Below are 10,282 nucleotides of genomic sequence, written 5' to 3' on the forward strand. Positions count from 1 at the left end.
AAATTTACCTTGTTAACTGATAGTCCCACGTTTTGAGCATAGACCTGAAAAGGGACATCTCCAACTCAAATTGTTGTAAATATTGAATGCTTTAGCGCACATACATAAGGTCTGGCAAATTTATTTGAGAGGTGAAAAAAAAAGTTATACAAATCCATTAAAAAAGTTATTTTACTACGTCATTTCAATCAAAACTTGGAAACTAGATTCTTAAGTTTTTCTAAGGATATATACAGTGGTTTGTCAAGACTAGTTTAGGTTTAGAATTACATTTAATGTTAATTATATATAAATACAGTATATAATAGCAAACTTTCCACCAGTGGGTTTAAAGTATGGTGTCAAAACATGTCCTAAAAAAAGAGAGCCGTCGGTTAACCAATGAAAGGCAACTCTGCCACCTGACAACATATGCCAATCAACTCAAACAACATTTTCCTTTTGGTGGCCTGTGTCTCTCATTCTTCAAAATGAGCAAATGCTTAGAAAAGATGCATGCTGTCAGTGCAATCATCCTTGCTTTTTGTGGTAGGCAAACATTGTTGATCTTCTTCTCAAATATATTGTTAAAGCATAGACTTTTATTTAATGACATTTTTTTATTTACTTTTTATATTCAGGTTGCTTCACAGCCCAAACTATTAACCAACCGAAACCTGTGCAACAAGCCAAAATTGGAGACAGTGTGACAATACAATGTTATGTTCTCAAAAAAGATTTTAATCTCATTGTGTGGTATAAGCAACTATTAGGAAAGAAGCCACAGCCCATAGCAATGTCCTATTATAGGAACAATGTCCATTTTCTAAAAGGCTTTGATGATGGACGCCTCGGTGTGACAATGGGGAATGGAACTTGTCACCTAAACATTTTCCTAATGACACAAGAGGATGTAGCATTAAGAGTGATTAAGCTCACTGCATTGTATTTCAGTTCTGGAACGTCTGATGATAACAAGTGAGTATTCAGTTGTATTATTGCAAAGCTTTGAACTCATTCGGACTGTTGTCTAAAACAATGAACTGCTATATTTTGGATTCATTTTTAAGGAAAACATTCAAATAAAAGAAGAATTCTACAGCAACCTGATTTAGAACCTGTTCATCTTAGTGATAACATCACTCTGCAGTGTACAATTCGATTCATGGATGACTGTGCAAAACCCAATGTCTATTGGCTCAAGCAAAGCTCAGGAGAATCCCGGGCTAGAATTATAGATGGCAACAAAGATGCTCATTTTATAATGGCTGCTACACAAATGTGTGTTTACAACATCACAATGAGGATCCTCACAATCTCTGATACTGGTACCTACTACTGTGCCATGGATGTAGATGGAGAAATAATCATTGGTCATGGAACTAAACTGACTATCGCTGACACTGGTGTAACGTTTATTATTATTTATTAGCTCTAAAAAGGGGAATATTTATGACGAATCATAAATGGTTATGATTCATAATAAATATTTAGATTATATCTTCGAATTAACTGTAGCAGAATCAATATTACAATTATTTGATCTGTCCGTCCACCGAGCAGACAATATAATCATTTATCAATTCAAGGAATATTTATTTTCTGCCCACGGAGCAATAAACTGTCCTTCTTTGTACAGTGCTAGCAGTAATTCAAAATGTAGCGAGGGTTCAAACATTCATTGACTTGGAACTGTGAACAGTAAACAGAGACAAGGCTACACTGGTAATATTCAGAGCATTGATTTTATTTAATGTTTATGAATGTTATGCTGGTACTTTATAAACAACCATGTGCAATACATGCTTTGCAGATAAGAACATTATGAATCCAGTGACTCTCATTTTGGTGTCTTCAAACATCATTTCAGCAGTAATAATTATTATAATCATCAAACAACATAAAAACAAGACACTCTGTAGGTAAGAAAATTCTTATCTGTATTTGTTATGTGTTTTATTGATAGTTGTCTAATCAAAGTTTCTTTCACTTCTATACTGAAAGTTCACTGAATTGAGACATCCTCCTCTGTCCAAGTAAGTCTATGTTGTCTAATTGTCTTATAAGTAAATCATATGTGAAACACTTTCCCAGAACAACTATTGCTAGTTTGTTACTATACTACATCTGCACTCGTGAGAAATTGGATGTTCAAAACTAACAAATGACAATTACCCTAAATAGCTGTTCTGGGTTAAGTACTGTACATTCTGTTACATTTGGATATTTTTGCTTTACAGCCATATTTTGTATGTTTATGCAATAATAAACTAATGAATTATTTGCTTGTGAAATATTTATAGGCCTGCTGCATCTTCTTTCAATACTTTTACATTATTTGCATGTAAAGGTAATGCATATATATATATATATATATATTCTCATGGCTGTTTCTACTTCCTCTAATAGGTTTTGCTTGGAAATTCACTAAATCAGATGCCCACATAATTGTTGCTTACCAGAATGTTCAATACAAACTACCATGCTAAAGATTCAACCTTTTCTGGGCCTGTAAATACCCTTGTCATTTGTGTTATTACTGTGTTTATTTTTTATTGTCAAACATCTGTTTAATCATTGGTTTAATGCATTTATCAAACTTGTTTGTGTGTGTCCTGAAGAACATCTATACAATCTGTTATCTGTTATGGAATAAATGTATGAATTAAGAACATTTTAATCTCTGTTGAATGAGTAAGCAGTTCTCATTTCTGCATAATTCAGACTTTTAATTTTATTTAATCAATTTGCAAGACATGAGAACATGTTTGAAAAATGTATATGCCATGGTAGTCATGTACTTCTCCCATGAACCAGAAATAAACCTGGTTTGACACTGCACAGTTTATTCATACTGGACAGTCATGATAGTATGGAAGCCCATTTCTGCCACTAAATAAAAAATAAAACAAGGTAATTGCGACTTTTTATCTCACAATTCTGATTTTATTTCTCAGAATTCCAAGAAAAAAAGTCAGAATTGTGAGATAAAAAGTCGCAATTACCTTTTTATAATTTTTTATTCAGTGGCAGAAATGGGCTTCCACATGATAGAACATTGTTACATGACACAAAAGTTAAAAGTTTCAGATTATGTCTTTGCTTATTCCATATCATACATGAATTTGAGGTGATATGTTACATATCATAGATGATCAGAAGCAGATTTCATCAAAAGACCTGGTCTTCCTTCTGGTCGGATCGTCTATCTCAGAGAGTAATGGCAGGTGGAGAACACCCATCTTTTGAATTTCTTTTTGAATTCATGCAGTACCAAAAAGTAATTGAGGCAATGGTAATTAAAAGAAGGAATGTTCTAACAATGGAAAGAATGACAAAAGTCATCATCTGTTCTGCTGAATCAGCCCCTGAAAAAGTCAAAATGGTGGATATAATGTATAAACCATAAAAGTGCTACATTTTTTTTTTTTTACCAGTTAGTTCTTTAAGAACATACCTATAATGTCCAGTTTGGTGCCATTCCAAAACAGTATCTCCCCACATGCAGCGACAGTGCAGTTGTAAGTCTCAGAATCAGAAAGTTTTAGGTCTTTCTTAGAAAAGCTGTAGACACATCGACGTGCTCTAAAACCAGCTTCAGAGCTCCACTCACACCGACCAATACTCGTCCCATGTGCGCCAATGAATCTTGAGTGAGATTCTTCTGATTCCTGTATGATCCAGTACACACTGTTGTTTCCCACACAGTTCTGATTTAAAACTGTGCAGGTAAGACTCACTGAATCTCCATGATGTGATGGAATTAATGCAGGTTGTTTTACAACAGTGTCGCTTTTCACCCCTGTATGGAAATATAATTGAGTGAGTTTTGTGAAAGATGTTATGGACCCTGCATTCAAATATTGTACTTTGTTTGAAAAAGTTAGCATTTAGGTAATAACTTCACTACCACTATATAGGTTCACTTTATACACACTCTTTAAATAAGGTTCTTTATTGGCATCGATGGTTCCATGAAGAACCTTTAATATCCAAAGGACTTTTTCATTCCACAAAAGGTTCTTTATAATTTTTCATAATTGTTTAAGAACTGTTCACTGAAAGGTTCTGGTGGGAACCCAGCATGGTTTTCTACTGCATTGCTTGATGTAACTCAAAATTATTTAAAACAAAAATATATAATTACCTTCAACTATCAACTCTGTCCCTTCGACAAATTCCATTACATTGGAATAAGCGCTTCCACAGTAGTATGTTGCAGAGTCTGAGAGCTGTATGTTTCTTATCACCAAACGATGCACACCCTTGTCATTCTGCACAAAGAAGCGTGAACTATTCTCGAAATTATGGTAAAACCGGGCTTTGTTGTCATACTTGTATATGGTGGAGATGAGCCTGGGGTTCTTTCCAAGTTCATGCTTGTACCATGAGAAGTGCATAGCCATTTGGCTCTGGTAAAAGCAAGACATATTAATAGTTTCTCCCAGTTTGGCAAACACAGGTGGATTATTCAGGTGCGATGCAGTAAGGCCTAAACAAAAACATTAAAAGTAACAAGCAAAATTTTAGCTTAAATTAATGTAAATATAGTTTAGTTCTGACATAAAAGACAGTTCAACTCACCAATGAGAAAGAGAAGCAAATATCCAAAGTTGATCATATTCCTGACAGATTTATCCTAAACTAGCAAGAAACAGGTGAGTAATGACAAAACAAGCATCACCAGAGATGCAGTGAAGGACGTGAGCAACCCGAAGGATGTGTTTATGTCAAAAAGTGCTGTGCCAGATTTTTTCCCCACTGATCTTTTCTTTCAGAGATGATTTCATAATCTACTTTTAAATTCTCAGGCAAATAACTGCATGAGTAACACCAGCAGCCACCATCAGTAAATACCTTTATATATGCCATTTTTAAAAGAAGTATGTTTAGAGAAAATTATTTCTATAACATAAAGACATAAAGGCAGTGTGCTAGTTGTGGTTTTCTGCTGGTCATGTGGTAACTTGACCTTCTTAAGTTCTAAGTAAGTGTTTCTTGACAGCACAGCAGATGAAGGGAAATCAGATGTGATCACAAAACTGTGCAGTCATCAAAATTGCAGTCTTATTTTTTAGTGAAGACAGCAGACAGTGTAAATGTGTCTAAAATCTCTCTCGTCAGATGAGCCTGATATTAATCAAGAACCTTTTTAATAGGCTACATTAAAAGATTAACAACGGATGGACTGAACTGAAATCTGTGATGACCACAACAAAATCACAATGACATGCTCAAGACCTGTAGCCTTGTGGCTTCACAGGCACACATCACATCAGCTTCAGTACAAACTGTGAAAGGCTATATAATATGATCATGTGGTCTGTATGTCCTAAAAAGTTTAAACTCCAGTTTCTTGTTTTAAACGAATAGTGGCTTCATGTCTCTTCTGATGGCAACATATTTCTAAATTGAGGATTTTTGTTTCTGTTGCTTTTTTTTAATGATTGTAAATATACATATTAAAAATGTAAGACGAATTATGAAAGACGAATGATTTTTTTAAATTAGTGCCCAGTTTTATTAATTAGTGCCCAGTTGCACAAAACTCCTTAAGAATAGTACAAATAAAATTGAGAATAAAATTAAGAAACCCATTAATGACATACACTTATAATTATAACAAACATTTGTGATGTCAAGACTTCATGTCATCACCCGGTAACCTATGCATCCAGCCAAGTGTTTTTGTAGACAAAAATAGGGTTGGCTATGATTTTGAAAACCACTAGAGGGCTGTAGTGAAGGATGGCAATTACTCAAATTTGCTAATTAGATCTTTTTAACTTTAATCTGCATATGAGAAAGATTTAATACAGTGTAAATGAATAAATATGTACTGCATACTTCACTTGACTTACAAAGTGTATTAGAAGCCTTGTACATGCTTAGGATAGGTCCAATGCACATCATTAAAAGTGTAACATTATATATAGTCCAGCAGATGTGCAACCTGTTTTAGAAGATATACAGTAGGTTGCTCTAAGCAAATGTGTATTTAAAAAAAATAAATATATATATATATCGGTCAAAAGTTTTGGGGGAAAAAATTCTACTGTAAAAACACACCTTTATTATTAAATTATTATTAAAATTGTATTGCGATATTTAGATAATCTGTTCTGAGATGGAAATATTCTTGCAGCATCATCCTCATCTGTGCCGCTCTTCTCTCTCAGTGCGGTGAGTCGGTTCTGACGGCTCTGGGAGGATGTAAACTATTGAGGGAGTTGTCTAAACTGGAGATTGAGACAGAAGCTAAGCTATCCATGAAGGAGTTGGCCATGAAGTTTGAGTGTATGGCTCATGGTAGGATGTCCTTGCTATATACTGTATATATATATATATATATAACAGATGACAAAGCACAAATTGTAGATACACAGATATGTATAAATAAATATATACCAGAAAATGCAGAGGTATTATTCACAGGAAAAAAAATTACAAATTTAGTTGTACTAATATTGTTAATATATGTTAGTAATTTCAAGATATATCACATAGCGTTTCCATTTACTAATCTAATTCATTCGGAAAATAGCAAACATTTTCAGAGCACTGAAAAAAAACAACACCAACTAAACAGTATAGTGTAATGTGGCCATCATCACAGCATATATTGTATTTGATTATGCTCTTTGTAGAGAGTTTTTGTTTTTGTTTTTTTTGCAGCTATATCACATATGGGTCTGACCCTGACTGGCCTTTTCATTGATAGGTCTACCATAGTTTAGCTGTGCCAAATGCCACTCCTCCTTATATATAAAACACATCAATATCGCCCACTTAATTTCCTCTTCAGCTCTGTTTTGACTCAGTGCAGAAATGTTACATATTTCAGCTACAGTTTTATTGCTCTTTGGGATGGGTAAGATTTATTTATTTATTTTTTTTTTTTACTATAAACTACAATTCTATCATTAGAGACATGTAATAAAATCTTTGTAGAGTTAAAAATGGGAAGACAGATTAAAATGTGGTCACATTTTAACAGAAAATAATGTTTTGTGGTGTGCTATGGTTTTACTTTTCTTGTTTAATTTCAGGTTTTCTCCCAGTTATGTTTTCGATAGCAAGTATACAGGCTCATCCAGGACAAAGTGTCACTATGTGGTGTTCACACAATATTTATGTTTCTGGAGATCTGTACTGGTTCAAACAAACAGACGGTGCTGTACCCATTACTATTGTGCACATGTTATACACCGAAAGTCTTCGGAAGGTTGAGCCAAATTATTTCAACAATTTCACAAAAGACCACATGGTCATGGATCAGTTCAGCAAAAGCACTGCCCTAACAATTAAGCAAGTGAAAACATCTGATTCTGGCTTCTACTTTTGTGGAGCTACAGGATATCACATGAAATTTGGCAATGGAACAAAGCTTCAAGTGAAAGGTAATCTTTTTGAAGCTCTCTCACTGTACTCTGATTTTTATGCTGTTTATAGCTCTTTTTTCTCACTTTGTCATTAATAGCACATGTTGAAAAACGCCACAATTTAAATACCTTTGTAAATGCCACAATGGTAAATGACTTATCCTGGCCAACTGTTTTCACATCAGAGAAAAATTACACAGGAACCTTAAAAAAGGGTAAGTTTTATTGTATCTCAATATTAAAGTTAAAACCACATGTTTTTAATATATTAATATTCTTGTTTAATCTCTCTAATCAAATTATGGGGGAAAATAATTCTATAATGTGTTCTTTGTGGAACCACTTAAAAAGTTTCATTGAAATGATATCCACTCTTTACAGATCATGAGCAATCATCCGTGTCTACTGAGGACTGTTCTAGAAGCATCTATTTCAAACTGACACTCCTATTTGGTGGAATAATTTTTTTTACATGTATTGTTCCTCTTATTTTGGCGATTATCAGGGAACACAGGAAGCAGAAGCATAAAAAAGGTAAACTCTTTAAACATGGTTAAAAATATATAGTTAAACCACAAATGTGGAATGAACATTCTAAAATGGCTTTGAAATTATTTTTAATTCTCTGATTAAGAGTAACTGATTGTCTTTTTCTCTGCTTTGTGCCAGTTGCTGAATGTCAAGCACAACAGCATGACGGCAAGGTAAACTCAACAGACTTACGTTACTCTAAGGGCTAAGTAAAACCATAGACATAAAAAACAAGCAAAGCTTTGTTTTCTACCAGATCACACTTTCTTTTTTTTATTGTAAAGAGCAAAATATTTAATTACTAAATGACTTACTACTGTGCCTCTTCTATGAGTGATTAATTGCAATGAGTTTTTTGAACAACACATTAAAAGAATAATTCTATTTTTGTATAGCGTGTATGTTTGTGTGTGTGTGGGGGGGGGGATCATTATGTTATGATTCCAATTGAACAATATTATTTCTAATTCTGTTGGCTATTAAGGACATGCATAGTTGCATTTTCTACTTTTTGCTGTAGAATTTATTTTGGAGGCTAAGGAAAAGGAAAATGTAACCAAATGCTCTAGCTTAAAATCCAAGACATTTGATCACTTTGATTAGAATCTTGACGTACATGTTTGTACTTCTTTGCAGGAAAATGATTCAGTAGTATATGCTGCTGTGTATTACTCAAACACGAGACTCAAAACAGCAGGACGACATACTGAGGATACAACTGCTGTGTTCACTGACACTACTTGAAACAACTTACTCAAACATATTATTAATTTATTATCTGTGGTTTATTTTTAACAGCTAGATAGTACTGTTTTAAGAAATGTAATTACTGAGGAGATCAGAGATCTGTCTTTCCTTTGTATAACTGTATAATGGTCAAGTTTATTAAAATTGTGTTGCTGTTTAGCTTGACTCCTGATATTAATTTAATTGACTCTAGTTCACAAAGTCCTTGAATTTAGATTCCAATCAAATATCAGTCTTTTAGGTTGCATCTCAATTTGGATGCGGATTAAAGTGTCCAGCTAGCCGTTACTCATGAATCTCATTGTCCCAAATACCAGTTTTGATCAGTCATAGACTGTAGTGTTTTAAGTTTGCTCGCTCAAGGCTAAATAGTTCTGCTCAGTCACTTTCATACTCTTTAAATCAAACGGTTAAACCCTGTAAATCCATTCAACCCCGGGCCTTCAGAGAATTCAAATCAGGATCAAATCAAGCTTAACAATTTGTGACCCAGGTTGAATGTATGTCAATAATATAATTCAGGAATGATCCGTAAAAGACACGTTCAAAGATACATTCAGGTCAAACATGCATTTTAGTTCTTTGTAAAGCTGCTTTGGAACAATTTATTCTCAAAAGTGCTATGGGGAAACTATAGTGTGCTAAAGCAGTAAAGAAAACATAACATTATTATCAATATATCTGATCAACAATGAATCTTCTTATTTTGAACTAGTAGCCATGGACTCGCCTGTTGATTGACAGGTCTGTCATAGTTTGACGTAAGCATAAGCCACACCCCCTCACATAAAAAAAAGCACATTGATTTCCTCATCTTAATTTCCTCGTTGGTTCTAGTCTGATTCAGTACTGCAATGGTACATATAATAATTTCAGCACTGGTGATCTGTGGCACGGGTAAGCATTACGGCACTATAATTACTTCAATCATGCAAGATTAATGAATGATTTATTCAATTGATTAGGTGTGTTCTATACACAGCATTTCTTGTGTTATCAATGTTCTAAATATTAATATGCTGTCAAATTATTTGTTATTCTTCTGTTGGATTTAGGTTTTCTCACAGCTGAAACATCTCAGTCAACAAATATCACAGCTCAGCCAGGAGATAACGTGACTATTTGGTGTAAACACACCTCAAATACTGGAAAGTACATACACTGGTTCAAGCAAAAAAACGGTGCTGTTCCTCTTAGCATTGTATACATGATGTTACCTTACGAGCTTGAAGTAAAGGCAACATATTTGAATGGTTTTCAACCAGATCGTCTTGTGATGTCTCTGAACAGCAAAAACTCATCCCTAAGAATTTCAAATGTGGAAATTTCAGATTCTGGTCTGTACTACTGTGGTTGGCAAAACTGGGTGATGACATTTGGTGTTGGAACACAGCTAGACATTAAAGGTAATACTTTTTTTTCAACAGCACTTTTGTAAAACAGCTTATCCTTATTAAAAACCTTATTCAACCTTATGATTTGCAAAATGCTTCTGTGATGCTGTGTGGATTTTCTAAATTATTCATTCATTTCAAATCTTCATTTATTATGCAGAGAGGAGTGATACACCACTACAAAATGAAACAGAAATTACAAATAAAGGTGTTTATCATTTGCCTTTACTTTAATGCTTGTAATATTCA

General features: G+C 33.9%; 2 protein-coding genes across 2 annotated transcripts; one reads left to right on the forward strand and one right to left on the reverse strand.

Moving 5' to 3' along the window:
• Positions 1–3,189: 3,189 nt before the first annotated feature.
• LOC107583331 (uncharacterized) lies at positions 3,190–4,625 on the reverse strand. Its single transcript, XM_016269506.1, has 5 exons — positions 4,564–4,625; positions 4,315–4,471; positions 4,127–4,221; positions 3,437–3,781; positions 3,190–3,347 (listed from the first exon to the last, which is right to left on the reverse strand). Exons 1-5 carry the CDS (start codon positions 4,598–4,600, stop codon positions 3,190–3,192), a joined length of 792 nt encoding a protein of 263 aa, XP_016124992.1. The 5' UTR covers positions 4,601–4,625.
• Positions 4,626–6,784: 2,159 nt separating this feature from the next.
• On the forward strand, positions 6,785–8,711 carry LOC107583332 (uncharacterized). The gene is made up of 6 exons (XM_016269507.1): positions 6,785–6,850; positions 7,029–7,379; positions 7,460–7,576; positions 7,743–7,895; positions 8,031–8,065; positions 8,529–8,711. Exons 1-6 carry the CDS (start codon positions 6,808–6,810, stop codon positions 8,634–8,636), a joined length of 807 nt encoding a protein of 268 aa, XP_016124993.1. The 5' UTR covers positions 6,785–6,807; the 3' UTR covers positions 8,637–8,711.
• Positions 8,712–10,282: the final 1,571 nt, after the last annotated feature.

Source organism: Sinocyclocheilus grahami, unplaced genomic scaffold (genome assembly GCF_001515645.1).
Source record: "Sinocyclocheilus grahami isolate Dianchi unplaced genomic scaffold, SAMN03320097.WGS_v1.1 scaffold52.1, whole genome shotgun sequence".
Lineage (NCBI taxonomy): Eukaryota > Metazoa > Chordata > Actinopteri > Cypriniformes > Cyprinidae > Sinocyclocheilus > Sinocyclocheilus grahami.

Excerpts from the sequence above, each read along its gene's own strand:
- LOC107583331 (XM_016269506.1), bottom strand. The coding sequence starts at position 4,600 with ATGATCAACTTTGGATATTTGCTTCTCTTTCTCATTG. Across the intron at positions 4,222-4,314 it reads CTCATCTCCACCATATACAA|AAACATACAGCTCTCAGACT; the intron begins GTATGACAACAA and ends TTTGGTGATAAG. Across the intron at positions 3,348-3,436 it reads CACCAAACTGGACATTATAG|GGGCTGATTCAGCAGAACAG; the intron begins GTATGTTCTTAA and ends TGACTTTTTCAG.
- LOC107583332 (XM_016269507.1), top strand. The coding sequence starts at position 6,808 with ATGTTACATATTTCAGCTACAGTTTTATTGCTCTTTGGGATGG. Across the intron at positions 6,851-7,028 it reads TTTATTGCTCTTTGGGATGG|GTTTTCTCCCAGTTATGTTT; the intron begins GTAAGATTTATT and ends GTTTAATTTCAG. Across the intron at positions 7,577-7,742 it reads CACAGGAACCTTAAAAAAGG|ATCATGAGCAATCATCCGTG; the intron begins GTAAGTTTTATT and ends CACTCTTTACAG.